The sequence below is a fragment of the Podarcis gaigeae genome (genome assembly GCF_964106915.1).
Source record: "Podarcis gaigeae genome assembly, chromosome: 2".
NCBI lineage: Eukaryota > Metazoa > Chordata > Lepidosauria > Squamata > Lacertidae > Podarcis > Podarcis gaigeae.
Genome location: NC_139679.1, coordinates 124,412,551 through 124,433,546, shown reverse-complemented (window position 1 = coordinate 124,433,546; position 20,996 = coordinate 124,412,551). Strand labels below are relative to the sequence as shown.

General features: G+C 44.2%; 1 protein-coding gene across 7 annotated transcripts in view; it reads right to left on the bottom strand.

The window, feature by feature from the left end:
• Positions 1 to 12,722: 12,722 nt before the first annotated feature.
• LOC310837507 (uncharacterized protein) overlaps positions 12,723 to 20,996 on the bottom strand; it is a 147,363-nt gene continuing 139,089 nt past the window's right edge. For 2 of the 7 annotated variants that reach the window (XM_083724197.1, XM_083724199.1), the window contains exons 2-5: positions 17,892 to 18,052; positions 17,643 to 17,769; positions 15,080 to 15,163; positions 12,723 to 14,485 (exon numbers count right to left, since the gene is read on the bottom strand). In XM_083724197.1, coding sequence (XP_083580323.1) covers positions 12,951 to 14,485; positions 15,080 to 15,163; positions 17,643 to 17,769; positions 17,892 to 17,966 — 1,821 coding nt within the window. In that variant the 5' untranslated portion in view covers positions 17,967 to 18,052 and the 3' untranslated portion in view covers positions 12,723 to 12,950. Of the gene's footprint in view, positions 14,486 to 15,079; positions 15,164 to 17,642; positions 17,770 to 17,891; positions 18,073 to 20,305; positions 20,457 to 20,996 lie in introns of those variants that run through there. The other 5 variants (XM_083724195.1, XM_083724200.1, XM_083724198.1 and 2 more) reach the window with 5 other exon arrangements.

Genomic DNA, 20,996 nt, shown 5'->3' with positions numbered 1-20,996 from the left:
CCATCCAACCACAAGCAGGAGCTGCTCTGTAGCTTTAGCTCCATGGTTAGGCAGTCTCCAGGCAGGGTGGGGGGTGGGGGTCAGTGGATGGGAAATCAGGAAGGGGCAGGGCTGATTGCCAGAGAGGACACAGAGGTAAAGATGCAGAGTGGTGGAAGGGCAAATATATAAAACTGCAAAATCAAGGTAGGTGTCAGTCAACACTGATGGCCTTCTCCTATGACTGCCAGTAAGTACGGCCTGCTGATGCATGTTTTGGCCTAACGTTGTGTTATGTACTGAGCTTGGATCCTAGAACAATAGGCAAGTAGGATCCTAGAAGGCAGCATCCTGATTGGTCTGCAGGAGCCGCCCAATCCGGCTCCAGGAGGAAGTGAATCAGCTCCAGGTGGGGAGTTGAATCAGCCAATCATGAGGGAGCCATTGTGTAAATAATGTATATATAGCCAGAGGTTTTTGGGAAAACTTACTCCCTGTTTGCTATGAGTTGAAATAAAGAACATGAAATCAACTCTCGTCTCCAAGTATATTTCACGTTGCCTGCTATTTTGTTCCTTCTGCTTCCAGAATTTCATGCGTTTAAATTTAGCAAAGGTAAAGGACCCCTGAATGGTTAAGTCCAGTAAAAGTTGACTATGGGGTTGTGGTCATTATCTCGCTTTCAGGCCACGGGAGCCCGTGTTTGTCCGCAGACAGCTTTCCAGGTCATGTGGCTAGAATGACTAAACCGCTTCTGGTGCAATGGGACATACCTACTTATCTACTTGCACTGGTGTGCTTTCAAACTGCTAGGTTGGCAGGAGCTGGGACATAGCAACGGGAGCTCACTCCGTTGTGGGGATTTGAACCGCCGACCTTCCGATCGGCAAGCCTAAGAGGCTCCATGGTTTAGACCACAGCACCACCCATGTCCCTTTAAATTTAGCAAGCACTAGTAAAAATACAGTGTTACTGTGTGATTGCCTTTTCAAATAATGAGGTTCCTCACAGGAAAGGGAGTTCTCTGTCCATGAAGTACAGGGAGATTTGGTTTTAAAACCCCCAGAAGGAAGAATCACACTGCTGAGATACATGGTTTTTGCAAATAAGAAAGGAGACTTGTAAAACCTCTGTTTGTATTAGGAGACAAAGTTGGGTTTAAAGGCTTTCTTATTTTATTTTTCTTTTCTATTTTTTTCTATTTTTTTAATTTTTCTTTTGTATCCTGGGAAGCTTTGCAAATAAGTTGTAATGAAAGAGGGAAAAGAGGAAATCAAATATCAAAATATTAGTTTAGAGGGAAAGTACACCATGAGAAAGTAGAGTGAGAGATTAAGGATGGAATTACAGTGATACAGTGACAGAGTGTGGCTAAAAAACAATTGCAGGGGTTTTATATTTTTCTTTTAAGTATTTCCCTATAATAAAGGACAGAGTGCCATCTAGTGATATTTGGATATAATTACAAGCCTTGAAGACAGGAGTGCCTGGCGTGCTCTGGTCTATGGGGTCACAAAGAGTTGGACACGACTAAATGACTAAACAACAACACAAGCATTGGTGGGAAAAGAAAGCAATATATATATATCTTTACTTATTTTATTTCTTTTCTTTCTCTCCTTCCTCCCTTTTGCTTTTTCTCCTCTCTATACAGAAATCAAAAAATGAAACTTCATACATAAATGTAATTGTTTAAAATTGTTAAAAATCATTTAGTTATTCTGAATTAATATCTTAAATAATAACTGGAACTTTATTATTTGTTACTTTGTATTCTGAATATTTGAAAGGAAGTAGGGAAGGGAGAGAGTCTGCTTCTATTGTTGCGGACAAAACTATGGCTAATACAGGCAAAAAAACCCACCTCCAGGCCCAACTACAACACAAAGTCAGATAAAAGGATCAATTGCAGAAGGGGACACAAAGTCTGATTTAACATCAATTTTATTAGAAATGGAGAAAGAGATGAGGAAAGGAATACAGAGGCTGGAACAAAAGCGGATTTTAATACTGTGGCAGTCACAAAATTAACAGAAATTAAAGAATTGGAAAAAACTAGAAAAGGACAGTTACTATAACTGAAATACAAAATGCAATTAAAAACGCCAAGTTGCCTGGCCCTGGATGTGATACCCATTGAACTATATAAAAAACCTGAAGAGATATTGATAACACAATTAAAAGAAGTAGTCAATGATATTCTTAATAAAGGAAAGATGCCAGATTCTTGGAATGATGCATACGTGATTCTAAACAAGGATGTGACTTAGAGATAACCTTGAATTACAGACTGATATCTTTGCTGAACTGTGATTATAAAATCTATGCAGGCATTTTAGCAGATAGATTTTAAAATGTACTAAAAGATATAATTCTTCCAAACCAGGTAGGATTCCTTCCAGAACACCAGATTCAATATAATACCAGGAACACCATCAATATATTAGAATATCTGGAGTTCAAAAATGAAAAACAAGCAGCCATGATGCTCATACACCCCGAAAAGGCATTTGATAATATCTCATGGGGCTTTATGAAAAAATAGATAAACTTAATGGGCTGCAGAAAAAGGTTTGAAAGAGGTATAGAATCCACTTACTCTACACAAAGGGTGAAACTAATAATCAATGGCATTATCACAGATAGCATTGAAATCAGGAAAGGAACAAGACAAGGGTGCCCTCTATCCCTCCTTTTATTCATACTAGTGCTGGAAACCTTGCTGAATGAACTGAGGAAAGAAGAAAGAATAAAAGGTATCAGGATTGGAGAAAAAAACACACAAAATAGGAGCATATGCAGATGATGTGATAGTGACAATCAGAAACCCAATTTTTTATCAATCAATCAAAACTTTATCAGCAAAGCCAACAGGCCACAGCTATACAAGAATTAAAAATAGAAATAAGGATAAAAGGGAGAAAAGAACAAGCAAAAGGAGGTCCGTCAGATGAACAAGTCTGTCACTCAGATGGTGGCCCTCAATTTCATAGCTCTTTCGATGTACCTCGCGACCTTCTCTGTTATCTGACTATCCGTATCAGATAAGAGGAAATACAGTGTGATGTCTGGTGAACGGCCGGGGTTGGAGAGAATGAGTGGAGTAATAATCTCATTCCTTAGGTCTTTGTAAAGGGGGCAGGATAGGAAGACGTGGGACACTGTTTCCGTGTTACCATCTCCACATGGGCAGAGTCGTTTTTCAAATGGAGTCTTTTGGTAGCGACCTTCGAGTACGGCAGAAGGGAGAACATCCCATCTAGCCAATGTAAAGGCACGTCTGTATTTTGGGATGGTTAATTTAAACAAATGTGAAGCTGGAGAGTCAAAATGAGAAGGGGGAAAGTAGGTATACCATGGGCACAGTTTCTTTAAGATAGTCAGGTTGTTTTGCCGTTCAATGTCTTTCAGGCGCTGGCCTATTAGACTCTTTGCTTTAATAAGGCCCATTGATAGTAGGGACTGTGAATGCAGACCACATGTAAGAAGTTTTTGATGCACAGTTTTGAACCACTTGCTTTTGTGGGGGTCTTGCATTACTAGAGGCAGTAGACCAGGTGGATTTAGATTAAGACGAAGCCAGTAGTTGAATGTTCTTTGCCAGGTCTGAGTTTCTACAGATGGAAGGCAGGCCTCGAGTCGTAATGCTGCGTTTGGAACACAGGAGGGGACGCCGAATATCTGCCTTAGGAATTTAGACTGAACAGTTTCAAGACTGGAGCAGTGGTTCCCCGTCCAGATTTGTGCCCCATACAGTAACTGCGCCAGAGGTTTTGCTTGAAAAACTTCAAAGGCTGCTGGGATGTATCTGCCCCCCTTCGTATAAAAGAAGCGAGACAGCATCTTAATACTTTGAGCTGCTTTTTCTTTGGCACATTTTTGATGGACATCCCAGGACCCGGTCGACTGGAAAACGATACCCAGATATTTGAAGGCTTTAACCTGTTCAATTGTCTGGTTATCCATCCTCCAGCTGTACTGTCTGTGTTTCCTTGCAAAAACCATAATTTTGGTTTTCTGATAGTTTATTACCAGTTGCTCTCTCCTGCAGTATGCTGAAAATTCACCTATGAGCCTATTTAAGCCTATTCTTGTTCGAGATAGGAGTATCGCATCATCAGCATACAAAAGTACTGATATTGATTTGTCAGCCAGTTTGGGGGCGTGGAAGTCCGGAGATGACAAACAATTAACCATATCATTGATGTAAAAGTTGAATAAAACTGGGGCCAAGATGCAACCTTGCTTGACCCCCTTGCAGACAGGAACTGGTCCTATAAGATGGCCATTTGACGAAGTTCTTACATGCAGCACCGTGTCTTTATATAAACAGCTGATCAGAAATAATAGTCTTTTGTCTATACTTGATGTGCTCAATTTATCCCAGAGTCTTGCACGTGGAATTGAATCGAAAGCAGCCTTTAGATCGATAAATGCTGCATATAGCACCCCACGGGATTTTTTGGCATATTTGTCAATTAAATAGGCTAGGGTGAAGCAATGGTCTATGGTGGACCTGCCTTGCCTGAAACCCGCTTGCTCTTCCGCTAGAATAGCTTCAGTTTCGAGCCAGCTAGTTAGCTTAATATAAAGATGTTTGGCATATAGTTTGCTGGGTATAGGCAGAAGACTGATTGGTCTATAACTCGCCGGGTCTGGCATAGGTCCTTTTTTATAGATTGGAATAACTATTGCCTCAGTCCAACCATCTGGGAGTAAACCCGTTGAGTCGATCCAAGAAAATAAAGACGCCAGCAGGGGGGCCCACCAGCCAATGTTGGACTTCAGAAGTTCGGCAGGGATGTAGTCATTCCCTGGGGCCTTGTTGTTCTTTAATTGTGCGATTAAGTTCTCAACTTCCTTTACAGTTACTGGTGGCCAATGAGGTAGGTCCTCCAATTGAATACATAATTTGTAGTGTTGGGCTTCCTGGTCATAGAACAAAGATTGAAAATGGCGCAACCACTCCATTGGTTCCACTGTACAGATGGAATTAGTACGCTCCTGGTCCAGTAGACCAGATATGGTTCGCCAAAAGCAAGTAGTATCTTTCTCGTGCGATGCCTTAACCAGACTGTGCCATGCGGCTCTTTCAGCTTCCAGTTTCTTTCTCCTTAGTAATTGTTTGTAAGACCTTCTCAGATAAATATAAGCATTAAGTAGGAGGGCAGTCCCTGATTTCCTATATCTCTGGTAGGCTGTTCTCATTTGTCTCCTTGTTTGCCTGCACTCCAGGTCAAACCAGCTAGCTCCGTCCTTTGCCCTCTTTGTAGCGGCGCTATGTATCACTGTTGTTAAATGGGATTTCAATCTTTCCAAAAGTAATTTAAAGCGTTCCATAATCGCATCTACTGAATTGCCTGACACAATAGCGGAGCGAATAAGCTTTAACTCCGCTGACTGAAGAAGGAGGGTTAGATTTTCATTCAGTATTGGGGACCATTTGAGTCTTTTGGGAGCAGGTATACCCAAATTTACAGAAGGTATATATTGTGGCTCGGCAATAGAATAGTCAAAAGGCCGACCTGCAAGCTCTAAAATTAGAGGTAGGTGATCACTCAGAGTATTGTGGCCCACTTGGAACTTCCTTACAGAGCTGTGAGCAAATCTTGAGATTAGAATATAATCTATAACGCTTCCCCCAGCCTTGGAAAAATGGGTATATTCCCCGGGGCGATCCCCCTCTATGTTGCCGTTTAATATCAGCAGTTCCCTCCGTCTGGCAGCCTGCACTAAGCAGAGACCTGAAAAATTACTTCTTCTATCTTTGGACAGTCGTGTCGCACCAATATCCGTCTGTTCTTCAGGGTCCATAAATAGGTTGAAGTGAGTGTATAGACTGTTGTCATCTGTTCCTATACTAGCGTTAAAGTCTCCACACACAATAGTCAGGGCAGACGGGTAAGTAGATTCGAAAGGCTCTAAAAACGCCTCTAGCTCAGCCCAAATAGCCTTGACCGCGGGGTTTTTTTGGCCTGGGGGAATATAGACATTGACCAGCAAAAGAGTAGTTCTCTTGAAGCTAAGTAGAGCGGCTGTTGCTAGAGAATTGCAGCTGGGTAGGGCTGTTAGAGAATGCGCCAGCTCCGTGGAAATGAAGCAAGCTAGGCCACCACTAGATCTGCCGCCCCTTAAAGATGGAGAGGCAGGCAGGTAGTGGCAGTTATACCCATTGAGAAATATAGGGTCATTCTGCCATGTCTCCTGAAAGAAGATGATGTCAAATTGCTTAAGGTAGCACAAAAATTGTTGGTTGTTTTTCTTGGCGTGCCAACCCGCGATATTCCAAGACAGCACTTTTAGGCCCCGGGCCCTTCGGGGAGCTGGATCTATGTCACCACCACGTCCAGCAATTCTTTGGTGTCTAAAAAAACACACCCATTGGCTCTTTTCGAGGATGACTGCTTGGAGAGAGTGTAATGATCCTCTCTTCTTGGTGATTTGGGGCTAGATTTTGGAGTTGGGGGGGAAGCTAATTCATTCGGAGACAATTTAAGATAGGTGTGCCAGGCGCTTTGAGATTTCACACCTTGATTTGGTCTTACTTTATTGTACATCACAGGGGGCTCTGATTGTACTTCCACGTCTACACATTTAAAGGTGCCTCCCACCGCCGTCCTATCCACTAGACATTTGGGAGATATGGGCTGCACATAAGGGTCCTTCATTGTCTCACCTTGGTCATCCTTTTTTTCTAGTCTGCTTCGAAGTAAATCAAGTCTTTTCAGGATCTCAGTTTGAGCTGGAGAGTGCAGTGACCAGAATCGCTTTATCAGTGAGAGTTCTTCCTCCAAAACGGAGTCCTCACTATCACACGTGAGAGGCCAGACGCCAGTTGGATGTGGAGCTTCCTTTTTTTCATTTGGCACTGTTTGATGGAGATGATCCTGCTGGAACTTATGCTTTCTATTTTGATGGTTTTGGTGGTTGGTTTTTTCCCTTTTGTGAACTTCCATTCCTATGCCCTTGGGCCCCATCAGAGAGGGTAAAGGTGCTCTATTTTCAAATATTCTTAATAGGACTATTCTTTCTTTTTTGAATAGGTTTTTAGCTCTAAAAATAAAGCTGGCCAGACTATGATCTAAAAAAGTAATCAGTGCTCGTACCGAGCAATCATCTTGATGTAGATACTCTATAGCGGCTATGTCAATTGCCTTTACTACCCCCGGTAAAATGCCACTTATGATGGACAAAAAGTGGTCTATACGGTCCGACCCTGCATAAAATCTAGGCGGTTTAGGGTAATTAGCAAAGACAAGCTTTTGTGGGATTAGGACTAAACTCCATTCTCTTTTGGGACACAACAGCTGTCGAGCTTGAGAGGAGTGGTTCCCCTCAATAGCTTGGGTCGCCAGCTCACCTCTGTCTACAGATTCTGTGCTGGCCATAAGAGGACTCTGGGGCGGTATAACTGTAGATGGATTAGTTCCTTTGTCCCAGCTCGGTGTTGGTTCTTCAGAGCTTGGTTTAGATTCTTTTGTGAGTGTATCTACTTTACGTGTCTCTTTGATGGCACTCGAGTTGGATTTGTTTGTTCCATTTGTAGAAAGGGATGGAAGAAGGTTAAAGAGCTTCTGCCAATATTTTTTACAGGTACGGTGAGTTGTCTTAAGCCGCCTTAGGTTTTTCATATTTTTGCTTTTCTTCATCTTAGGCTCGGCTTTTTTCCTCCGGGGTTTGCTGGGGAGTGGTAGATCCGGGCTGGCTAGGGGATTTGTATTCTGGACTGAAGCGCTCACATGTTGTTTGAAATTATCCACTAGGGTCAGGAGAAGCCCGTTTGTTATCGATAAGAAATTTTTGACGTTAAGGAGATCCGTAGAAATCTGGTATATCTGCTCCTGAAGATAATCACCCCGCATTTCTGTTCCGCTGTCATTGGCTTTCAACCAGTGGGTTGAAAGATTGCTTCCAGGTTCCAGCGGTGACAAATGAGGATTAGCATCAGGTGTGTTGGCTGTATTAGCCTTTGTAGCATTCTCTGCTATGGCAAGTTCTTGGGCCAAATTTGTTGGATGGTTTGTCCTCTTGTTGTTTGTTTGCAAGTCCTTTAGCTGTGTTGACCAATCCAACACTGTGAGTGGCAAAGGCATAGCTACCTCTAGAATACTCTCATTCTGAGTTCTCTTACTCGAGTCTTTTTGAGGAAAGTAGCTGGTAATTTTACTTTGTCTCCTTCGGCGCTCCATCGGGCTCTGTGGTGAATTAGGCAAGATTCCTTGGTCCTTGTATTTTTTCCTGGTGAGGACCATAGTGGGTATATAGGTATATATGGATATATGGTAGGGGGTGCTTGCTTAACGGCGACTTATCTTTTGTTCTAAGCTGGAGTAATCAATAGCAGAAATGCCGATTTGTGGAAGTTGCCTCTAGACCTCTCCAATCTCTTCAACTTGTTAGTTTCTCCAGCAATTTACATCGGGGCTTGTGAGGTATCAATCATTTAAAATGTTGGAAAATATTACTGGTCCTAGGCTTTCATACTATAACTTGTTTCTTTTAAAATTCAACTAGGTCTTTCTCCCTCATTCAGCAGCCTCACAGCGTAACCGGTAAAGTAGCTAGGCAGTATAACAAAAACAAAAGTCCCTTGGAATAATTATCGAGTTGAACTTGCCTTGTGTTTCTTGGAGTTGTAGCTGCTTCAGTTCCTTCCTTTTTGTTTTTTTTTTATGAATAAAAAGCTCGGCGTCCTTCCAGAGGAGTAGCTGACTCCCCCGTCTGCTAATTACCAGCTCCGTGAAGATAGGGCGGCTTGCCGAACCTCTTTTGGATAAAAATAGGCCTCTGGCAGTTAATAAAAAAAGATAATAGTTTAAAACTACTAAGCTCAGTTAAAAAAAAAAAAAAGCTTTAAAAGTGCTAGAAAGTACTGATAAATCTATATTATCAACGCGGAGCACAAAATAGAGCTACCACCAACGACGCCATCTTGGAAGTCCCAATTTATTAATTACAAATATGCGTTCAGAGGAAAAATTGGAATTACAGGAAATTACTGGCTTAGAAATTAAGAAAAAAGTAAAATATCTGGGAATTTGGTTTTCAAATAAATGTATTAATCTATAATAATAATAATAATAATAATAATAATAATAATAATAATAATATCTTTATTGTCATTGCCCCCTCTCAGGGACAACGAAATTACTTGGCTGCTCCATCCACCCAGATAGGGCACTCCATTTAAAATCAAAACAACTATAAAAACACTAATTAAAACAATATAATATAATACAGCAAGGAAGATTAGATGACTTCAAAGTCCAGGTTTCCCATTCAGGGCCGAGATCGCTCTGGAGAAGAAGCTGTTCTTGAGACGGCTCGTTCTTGTCATCATCGTCCGGTATCTCCGTCCCGACGGCAGGAGCTCGAAGAGACAGTGACCAGGATGCGATGGATCTTTTACTATGTCCAGTGCCTTCCTATGGCACCTTGTGGCATAAATCTGCTCTAAGGTGGAGAGTGGGCAGCCAACAATGCTCTCTGCTGCCTTAACAACTCTGCACAACACCATCCTGTCCTGGGTAGTACAGCTTCCGTACCACACACATAAGCCATAAGTGAGCACGCTCTCAATGGCACAGTGATAGAAGGCAAGCAGCAGTTTCTGCGGAAGATGGTTTTTCCTTAGGATTCTCAAAAAGTACAGTCTCTGCTGCGCCTTCTTCACAAGCCCCCTTGTGTTGACACTCCAGGACAGATCCTCTTGTAATTCAATACCCAAAAATCTGAACGTTGTTACCCTCTCCACACAGACCCCATCAATCAGAAGTGGCTGGACATTGCTCTTCTGTCTCCTGAAGTCCACCACAAGCTCCTCTGTCTTCCTTGTATTTATGAGCAAGTTGTTAGCTCTGCACCACTCTGTCAGCCGCTCCACCTCATCTCTATAGTCCGTTTCACCCTCCCTTTCAGAGATGAGCCCAATCACGGTTGTGTCATCTGCAAATTTGACAACCCTATTACTAGGGTGAGCAGCGACACAATCGTACATGTAGAGAATATAAAGGAGCGGACTAAGTACGCATCCCTGTGGTGTTCCTGTGTTAGTCTTAAGTGTATTAGAGGTATAAGGGCCCAACCGAACCCTCTGGGTGCGGTCCGACAGAAAGGCCGATATCCACCCACAAAGTGATAACGGGAGCCCCAGATCTTCCAGTTTAGACACCAGACGTTGTGGTAGAATGGTATTAAATGCCGAGCTGAAATCTAAAAAAAGCAGTCTGGCATAACCCCCCCGCTGCTCCAAATGTGCAAGAACGGCATGGAGGGCAATCGCCACAGCGTCCTCTGTCGATCTTTTCGTTTTATAAGCAAATTGGAATGTGTCCAGTCCCTCTGGTAAACAGGCAATGACATAATTTCGTACCAGCTTTTCAAAGCACTTCATGATTATAGGTGTGAGTGCTACTGGACGAAAGTCATTCAGATCTTCCGGGTTAGATTTTTTTGCTATTGGAACGATAGTAGAGGACTTTAGGCAGGATGGAACAATAGCCTGGGCTAGGGATCGATTTAAAATCCCAGTGAAAACTCCTGCTAGTTGGTCTGCACAGTCTCTCAGTACCCTTCCAGCTACCCCATCTGGCCCTGTGGCCTTCCTTGGGTTGATTCCCTTCAGCACCTTCCTCATCTCTTCTTTTTCCACAGAGACTACCACATTCCTTTGTACTGATGATGACGATGGTGGTGATGGTGGCAAAGCCTTCACAGGGAGTGGTGGTGGTGGTGGTAAAGCCTCAGCAGGTGTTGCTGCAGATGTTACTTCAAAACGGGCAAAAAAGGCATTCAGATCCTCTGCGAGGGATGCCCCTCCCTCGTCTGCCAGGGAATCCTTGAATTTATACCCTGTTAATTCTTGTACGCCTTGCCACACCTGCCTGGTGTTGTTGCTTTGTAGATGATTCTCCAGCCGCTGTCTATACGCCTCCTTTGCTACACGGATACCTCTCTTTAGATCCGCTCTAGCTAAGCTGTACAACGACTTATCTCCACTTCTGAAAGCAGTATTTCTTGCCTTTAGCAACCCCTGAACCTCCCTTGTCATCCAGGGCTTCCTGTTTGGGTAGATCTTTATCTATATCAAGATAATTACGTTAAACTATGGAAGGAGATTAAGAGGGACCTGGAAATCTGGAGTAGGCTCCACCTCTCCTTTTGGGGCAAAATTTCTGCAATTAAAATGAGTGTTTTGCCAAAGTTGATGTTTTTGTTCCAAACTATCCCAATTTTGGGTGGTATAAACTGCTTTAAAAATTGGAAAAAGGATATAGCAAGATTCATTTGGAATGGCAAGAAACCAAGAATCGAACACCAAATTTTCATAGACCAAAAGGAGAGAGGAGGATTTGCTTTGCCTGATTTGGAATTGTATCATGCGGCAGCCGGCTTAGTGTGGATCCAAGATTGGATAGTCTTGAAAGACTACTTGACCTAGAGGGCTATGACAATCATTGGGATGGCATGCAGATATGATATACGAGAAGGTGAGGGTCCGCAGGTTTTTTTTTAATCATATAGTAAGTAAATCATTATATAAGATATGGAATAAATATAAAGACCTTCTGGAACTCAAGACCCCCTTGGTTGACCTCCCCACTGGAAGCCATGGCTGTAAAAAATAAAGAAAGAAAGAGATTGGGCAAGGTATAGAATGATTCTGGAAGAGAATAACAACAAATTAAAGCTGAAAGAATTTGGAAAAATTAGACTATATTTAACAGATTGGCTACAATACTTTCAACTGAAGGAAAGATTTAGTATTATAGACAAAGGAAAAGGATCTGCAAATAAAACTTCTAAATTTGAAAAGGAGCTCCTCTAATCTAAGAGTAAATATATTACAAAAATGTATAACCTCCTTCTGGATTGGGAGGTAAAGGAAGAGGAAGTGAAAGGATCTATGATATGTTGGGCCCAAGACTTAGGATACAACATATACATGAATCAGTGGGGAAAACTGTGGCGAGTGGATATCAAATTTACAGTATGCATGAACCTAAGAGAAAACATCATGAAAATGTTATATAGATGGCATTTGACACCAGCAAAACTAGCCAAAATGTACAAGAACAGGTCAGAGTTATGTTGGAGATGTAATAAAGGAATTGGAACATATATGCATATTTGGTGGGCATGTGAAAAGATCAAAGAATTTGGGGACATCATTTATAATGAGTTAAAGAAAATATTTAAGATCCCATTCCCTAAAAGACCCGGGGCATTTCTAATAGGTATCATGACATCAGAAATTAAGACGTTTAGACCATTATTCATGTATGCAACAACTGCAGCACGGATTCTAATAGCAAGAAACTGGAAAAGCGAAACCATCCCTTCAAAGATTGAGTGGCAAGCCAAATTGAGTACTTACAATTAGCAAGGAGAATGCTGGCAGTGAGAGGAAACTCAACACAAGAAGAAGTGGATAGTAATTAAGGAATATCACTGCCCAAACTTTTGAATATATGGGTTTTATGCTGCTGTTCTTATAACAGGGAGTTGGACTAGAAGATCCTTGGACTCCCCTTGACCTTTACAGTTCTAGGATTCTAGAGCCAATCCTGCCTCCTAAACACCACTGTTGTGCTCCATTTTCCCCAACTCTGGATTCCCAATTCTCTCTGCAAAGACCCAATATCAACAGACTCTCAGCACATGTTCACTTTCAATGAGCACAGTCGCAAACTGCAGCCCTAACAGTACATTGTATCTTTCATTACACTTACTATTATGAGACATTACCTCCATTGCTTTAATACATATATGCACAACATTCCATACAAACACCAGAACACCAAACACAGTACATGATATTTCCCTCTATGGGTTTGTTGACATGAAGCACAAAGTGAACTCTGTGAAAAACTTGGCACACTCCATACATCTAAATAGGCTCTCCCCTGTGAGAGTCCATGTCTTAATCAATAACTCCATTATAATTGAAACACATTCAACACTCCTTCCACTCAAACAATTGTTTCTCTGTGAGTTTGCTGATGTTTTCTAAGAGTTACACTCTTACTGAAGCACTTCCCATACTCCAAGCATTTAAATGGTTTCTCCCCTGTGTGAGTTCTAAGATGTATAGTAAGGTGTGAACATCGACTGAAGCTCTTCCCACACTCCATACATCTAAATGGTTTCTCCCCTGTGTGAATTCGTAGATGTGTTGTAAGAGCTGAACTCTGAATGAAAACTTTCCCACACTCCATACATTTAAATGGTTTCTCCCCTGTGTGAGTTCGTAGATGTAAAGTAAGGTGTGAACCGTGTCTGAAGCTCTTTCCACATTCCATACATTTAAATGGTTTCTCCCCTGTGTGACTTCGTTGATGTAAAGTAAGCTGTGAACACTGACTGAAGCACTTCCCACACTCCACACATTTAAATGGTTTCTCACCCGTGTGAGTTCTTTGATGTACAGTAAGTATTCCATTGTGATTGAAGCTCTTTCCACACTCCATACATTTAAATGGTTTCTCACCAGTGTGAGTACGTTGATGTACAATAAGTACTCCACTCTGGCTGAAGCACATCCCACAATCCATACATTCAAATGGTTTCTCTCCTGTGTGACTTCGTTGGTGCACAGTGAGTTTCGCACTACAAATGAAGCTTTGCCCACACTCAAAACATTTATATGGTTTCTCCCCTGTGTGAATTCGTTGATGTAAAATAAGGCTTCCACTCTGACTGAAACACTTCCCACACTCTATACATCTAAATGGTTTCTCCCCTGTGTGAGTTCGTTGATGAATAGTAAGTTGTGAAGACTTACTGAAGCTATTTCCGCACTCCATACATTTAAAGGGTTTCTCCCCTGTGTGAGTTTGCTGATGTCTAGTAAGGTTTCCTCTTTCTCTGAAACACTTCCCACACTCCATACATCTAAATGGTTTCTCCGCTGTGTGAGTTCGTTGATGAATAGTAAGTTGTGAAGACTTACTGAAGCTCTTTCCACACTCCATACATTTAAAGGGTTTCTCCCCTGTGTGAGTCAGTTGATGATTTCTAAGCACTCCACTATTGGTGAAGCTCTTTCCACACTCCTTACATTTAAATTGTTTCTCCCTTGTGTGAGTTCGTTGATGTCTAGTAAAGTGTGAACACTGTCTGAAGCTCTTCCCACACTCCATACATTTATATGGTTTCTCCCCTGTGTGAGTCCGTTGATGTCTAGTAAGATGTGAACACCGCCTGAAGCTCTTTCCACACTCCATACATTTATATGGTTTCTCCCCTGTATGAGTTCGTTGATGTACAGTAAGTTTCCCTCTTTCACTGAAGCTTTTTCCACACTCCATACATCTAAATGGTTTCTCCCCTGTGTGAATTCGTTGATGTACAGTAAGTTTTCCTCTTTCACTGAAGCTCTTTCCACACTCTATACATTTAAAGAGTTTCTCCCCAGTGTTAGTTTGTAGATGTGTGCCAAGGTGTTCACTCACACTGAAGTACTTTACAGATGGCCCTTCAATATTCTGATTGCCTTCTCCATCACCTGGTTTAAAGTGGGAGATAGGAAAATATTGTTAGATATTCAGGGAATAGAACAAGGCAACTTAACACAGAGCAAGACCAATCAGCACCTTCTCTTCTTTTAACATCTCCTGGATTCCTTCCTCTCCTAAGTACCAAATTTATAGGAAAGGTAATCTGAAAATAGCTTCAATAACCCCTAGTATCCAGTTCTACCTTCAACTCCCATGTAACACTGAGCACCAAGAGAAACCTTCTATGCTGAGGTGAGAGATCTATGGCCCTCCAGATGTGGTTGGACTCTTAGTACCATCAATCCAGGCAAAGATGGCCAATGACCAGTGATGACGGGAGTTGTAGTGCAGCCACATCCAGAGGGAGACACTTTCCCCCTCCTGTGAAAATGCTGCACCTCTGTATTCAGTTTTCTCCTTCCTCCATGATCTGTAATTTCTTGCTGATACATTCCAACCCACTGTTCACATCACCTAAACCTGCACCAGGATGCTGGAAAAGATGGGCCCTCGTTCTGATCCAAAAGGGCTTTTTTAATATTCCTACATACTGAAAGGAGACATAGAAAGCTACAGTCTAACAGCAAAGTGGAAGCATGTACATCGCAATTTCTCCAGAACAACATCACTGTATTTTTCTGTTCCAAACGACGAGATGAGCTCAGACTTGAGTATCAGAGTCCCTGCTATGTGGAATAAGTAAAATAGAAGTGTTGTTTATGTCATACGTAACAGTACAAATATTCAAAAATATTAGTCTTGTGAAGTAAACAGCAAAGTATCTGGTTGCCCATTAAAAACTATTAAATGACATGGACCAGTAAAAACCTCATGCCATCATTATTATCCTATGAGTCGCTGCAGAGAGCAAAACCAACCCCTGTATATGGTGTTTATTGACCTGACTAAGGCTTTCGACACTGTAAATCGTAATGCCCTGTGGACTTTCCTTCTGAAAACTGGCTGCCCAGTTAAATTTGTGAACATCATCCAGCTCCTCCATGATAATATGACAGCAACAATCACAAATAACAATGGCTCTCAAAGTGAACCATTCACAGTGGGATCAGGTATTAAACAGGGTTGTGTTATTGCCACAACTCTATTCATTATTTTCATTGCCATGATCCTACACTTTGTTGCAGGGAAAATCCTCACCGGAGTAGAAATCATATACCAAACAGATGGAAAGCTCTTCAATCTGAGCAGGCTGAAAGCAAAGAGTAAGGTTACCTTAACTTTTGTCATAGAGCTTCAGTATGTTGATGACAATGTAGTGTGTGCACGCTCAGAGGATGACCTCCAAACCATCCTAAATATCTTTGCAGAAGCTTACTAAAAGCTTGGCCTATCACTCAATATCCAAAAAACCAACTGCACCAACCACCTGCACCAACAAGTAGAAAATAACCACTCTGCAATGCCACAAATCCAACTCAATGGTGTAACGTTGGAAAATGTTGATCACTTCTCCTACCTAGGCAGTTATCTTTCCACAAGGGCCAACATTAATGCCAAAATCCAGCATCGCCTGAGCTCTGCGAGTGCAGCTTTCTTCCAATTGAAGGGCAGAGTGTTTGAGGACCGGGACATTCGCAGGGAAACCAAAATGCTTGTTTACAAAGCTACTGTACTACCAACCTTACTATATTCTTGTGAAACATGGAGCACTTATAAACACCATCTCCAACTCATTGAAAGATTCCATCAACGGTATCTCTGAAAATTTTTACACATCACTTGGGAAGATAGGCGAATTATCAGTGTACTGGAAGAAGCAAAGATCACCAGTGTTGAAGCAATGATTCTTCAACATCAACTTTGTTGGACTGGTTGTGTTGTGCGGATGCCGGATGATCGTCTTCCAAAGCAACTACTCTATTCCGAACTTAAAAATGGAAAGCGTAATGCTGGTGGTCAACAAAAGAGGTTTAAAGACTGTCAAGGCAAATCTAAAAAAATGTAGTATAAACACTGACAACTGGGAAACACTGGCCTGCGAGCGCTCCAATTGGAGAACAGCCTTTACCAAACGTGTCATGGGCTTTGAAGACACTCAAACTCAGGACGCAAGGGAGAAATGTGCTAAGAAGAAGGCATGCTTGGCAAATCCACACTGTGATCAACTCCCGCCCGGAAGCCAATGTCCCCGCTGTGGAAGGATGTGTGGATCCAGAATTGGCCTCCACGGTCATGGACTCCTTGTTAAAACTGTGTTTATGGAACACAATCTTACTCGGCTATGAAGAAGAAGAAGAAGAGTTTGGATTTGATATCCCGCTTTATCACTACCCAAAGGAGTCTCAAAGAGGCTAACATTCTCCTTTCCCTTCCTCCCCCACAACAAACACTCTGTGAGGTGAGTGGGGCTGAGAGACTTCAGAGAAGTGTGACTAGCCCAAGGTCACCCAGCAGCTGCATGTGGAGGAGCGGAGATGCGAACCCGGTTCCCCAGATTACGAGTCTACCGCTCTTAACCACTACACCATACTGGCTTTCTGAGTGATTGCCAAAGCAGATGAGTCTCTTTGTATATTATACACGGGTTTTTTTTGCGAATTCATACCACAATATCAGCTTATGAAGAGTTGCCTACTGACAAATGTACAGCATTGCTAGAAACTACATCTTCAACATCAACTTCGTTGGACTGGTCACGTTGTTTGGATGCCTGATTATCATCTTCCAAAGCAACTACTACTTAAGAATGGAAAGTGAAATACTGGAGGACAACAAAAGAGGTCTTAAGATGCTCTCAAGCCAAATCTAAAACAATGCAGTATAACCAAAGAAAATTGGGAAACATTGGCCTGCGAGCACTCCAATTGGAGAACAGCATTTACCAAAGGTGTAATGGACTTTGAAGAAACACAAACTCAGGACGAAAGGGAGAAAAAAGCTAAGAGGAAAGCACGTTTGGCAAAGGCTGACTGTAATTTACTCCCGCCCGGAAACCTATGTCCCCACTACCGAAAGATGTGTCGATTCAGAATTGGCCGCTATAGTCAGTTATGGACACACCGTTAAGACTGTGTTGATGGAAGACAATCTTACTCGGCTACGAGGAATCGCCAAAGAAGAAGACACAGCATTGATAAATGGCTCAAACAGCAGATTCACACCTCCAACATCTAACAGCCAGGAGGAATAAAAATGTGCCCTTACCTAGAGAGGCCACCATCTCATAATTCTCCTCCATGACTTCCTTGTGCAGAGCTCTTTGGCCTGGATCCAGCAGAGCCCACTCCTCCTCCGTGAAAAACACAGCCACCTCCTCAAAGGTCAAGAGGGCCTGGAAGAAGAAGAGGAAGAAAACAGAGCTTCTCTTTGGTCCCCATCATCCCCACTCAACACAGAGGGAGGCTGGGTTGTCCCATCTGTGCCTCTTCCCTCCTCCCGTTGCTCTTTCCCTACCTGAGGAAGCTGCCTGGCTCCTCTTTCCACTCCACCTCTGAGAAGAGACTGTTCAGAGGGGGTCTCGGAGGCCATTGCGTTGCCAGTGGAAACGAGGGAGGAGGAGGAGGAGGCGTAAACTGGGCCACTTCTGGGACTCTCTCAGCTGTTGACAAGATGCACTTCAATGCAGGGAGCAGCTCTTTTAGGAGAACAATGAAGAAATTCTCCTAAATTCGATTGATACATTTAGAATAAAGGAAATAAAGGAAATTCCTAAATTATGGGCAGAATTTGCAGTCAGAGGAAAACCAACACCTGGAGGGCACCAGGGTGAAGAAGCTCCATCCAAGGGGAGCAGATGGAAATATTTAGAGCACTCTATGCGCTCACATGAGGGACGTGGGTGGCGCTGTGGGTAAAAGCCTCAGCGCCTAGGGCTTGCCGATCGAAAGGTCGGCAGTTCGAATCCGCGCGGCGGGGTGCGCTCCCGCTGCTCAGTCCCAGCGCCTGCCAACCTAGCAGTTCAAAAGCACCCCCGGGTGCAAGTAGATAAATAGGGACCGCTCTCCAGCGGGAAGGTAAACGGCGTTTCCGTGTGCTGTGCTGGCTCGCCAGATGCAGCTTTGTCACGCTGGCCACATGACCCGGAAGTGTCTCCGGACAGCGCTGGCCCCTGGCCTCTTAAGTGAGATGGGCGCACAACCCTAGAGTCTGTCAAGACTGGCCCGTACGGGCAGGGGTACCTTTACCTTTACCTTTATGCGCTAACATGGATTGTAGTTTAGGGGACAGAGATATGAAGTTCAGTGGCTTATGCCTCCCTAGTCCTTCCTCTTAGGAACCTGTGTGTGTGTGTGTGTGTGTGTGTCCCCTTTTATCTTTCCTACACTGGGAGGAAGGACAGGAGGAGAAATAATCAGGGGGTCCAAACTGGGCACAGGGCATCCCTCCTGAGCAGAGGGATGGGAGACTGGATCTCCCTGGTGGAAGCCCAGCACCCCACAACTGCAGGGTGGGGAACCTCAGACCCTGGGGCTAAACTGGCCCTCAAGTCACCTCTTTCATTTTCTCTGGCCCTCAGAGCTACACCTTTTTTCCAATACTTCCCAATGCCTCCTGAGGTTTTTTTGTGTGGCTGGAAAAAATCCCTGGAAGGCAGGCATCCCCTGGACAAAGCTCAGAGTCAGTCCCATAGCCCCACCAACTCTGTCCTCTGTCCCGCCCATCAATCTGGCTGTCATCCTGGCCCACCTTGCAGGGTTCTGACCATCGCCCAGGTGGTGGGCTTTAGAAGACCTATAGTGTTAGAAGACCCTCCCGGCAGCCTGGATGGGGACGAGGCCAGGCAGGAGCGAGGCTGGCAGCACCGGCAGAGAAAGTCCCTCAGCACCTCTGCGCTGGGCCAATCCTGCAAGACAGGCCAGATCTCCCACCCCTGGGAGCTTTGAGTCTCCTTCCCGACAAAGTCCCAAGAGGATGTCTGGAGAAGCCTCTTTTTGGAAACAAGCGACAGCATCAAAATCTGCGAGGGGGGATCAGTTTCATTCCCCCCTATTTTCCCCAAGACTAGCTGGGGGTCAGCCCCCTTCCCAAGAAGTAAATTCTGGTTTCTTTTTGCTTCCTTCTCACATCAGCCTCTTTCTTACTCAGGAAGCTCCGGAGGCCGATTTCCCTTGACATTGTCCACCTCTCACCCCCCACCCATTTCGAAATCTCCCCCAATCCAGAGGTGACTCTGTTCTCCAGCTGCTTCCACTTCCTCTCCCCTGCTTGCCCCCCCATCTCCGCCCCACTGAGGCAGGGGCTTCAGCAGCAGATTTCGGGGGGGGGGGCAGGTCAGGGTCCTGGAGGAGCTCAGCCCTCCACTCCCGCCCAGACCGGCCCCCTGACGCAGGAGGCAGAGCCTGGGGGGAGCGATGGGGAGGGAGCAGTGAGAAGGGAGATGGAGGGTGTTAAGCAGAGAGGAGCATCACTAGGTGGGATGGGGCTGCCCCCCCCCTTTGAACGGAGAAGGACTGACTGCTGAGTCAACATGCACAGGGTGGGGCTGCGAATCCCTTTGTAATTAAGTTTGTAATTAAGTTGCACTGGGGGGGCACCCTTTTGTGGTTCGTCTCAGGTGTCTTCGCCCCCCCCCCCAGTCCCCCCACCGTGGGAGCCTGGCTTGATCTCTGCGCTTCAGAGAAGATCTTGCAATGCAAACCCTGTTGGGGGAGGGGGATCCCAATTTGCAACAAGACAGCCTGCATCCAGCCCCCCCCCCCATTCCCACAGAGAAAGAGCGGGCCCCCTCCCTGCTTTCTTTGCACACACCCCTCCCGCAATCCTCCCGCCTCCTTTCCCAGCTGCTCTCTTTGTAGATTCAGGGGGAGGGAAAGCAAATCCTTCTCCCACCCCCCCCACCCCCAAATAACCCCCCAAATATGCGGCACCTCTTTCTCCTCTTCTCCAAGTCCGCTTCTCTTCCGGGAATGAGGATGGAGACCCCTCCCCTCCAAATAGCCTCCCCCCCATAAACCCCCCCCCCTTCCTGCCTCTCTAGGAAGCGGAGCTCATTGACCCAGAGGGAGGGGGAGCGGCAGGAGATCCGCCTTCCCCTCCTTGCAAAACAGAAATTCCCTTCCCGGCCGGCAAGCTCTATAGTCCCATTTATTTAGGGAGAAATTCATGGGTTCGATTTCCTGCAGAGGCAGCGAAAGACAACTTTAATAGCAAGTGAGCAACAGGACCCTTGACCGCAGGACCAAAGCCAAACCCCCAAAGATGGGCAAGATGGGGCATTTCCCTCCAGGGAGGGTCACCCCCTAGCTGCCTGGGATGTTGCTCATGGTCATTCAATGAAAGCCCGGGGTGCATTTTGAGGGGTGGTTGCTGTGGTATGCGGAAGGACCAGAGGAGAGCTAACTTTGACGCTGGAGAACACAACAGAGGCAGAACAAAACAAACTGCGCATCTCAATTATTATGGAACCTTCCTGCCAAGTGCAAAACACAGACGCTTATTGAGAGAACGTTTCTCCCAAAGTGCTAGAATGCCATAAGTAGTTTAGTAAAAGGACGGAAGATGTGCTTTTATTGTATAATATCCCATGTCCACCTATATACAGTGGACGCTTGGGCTGTG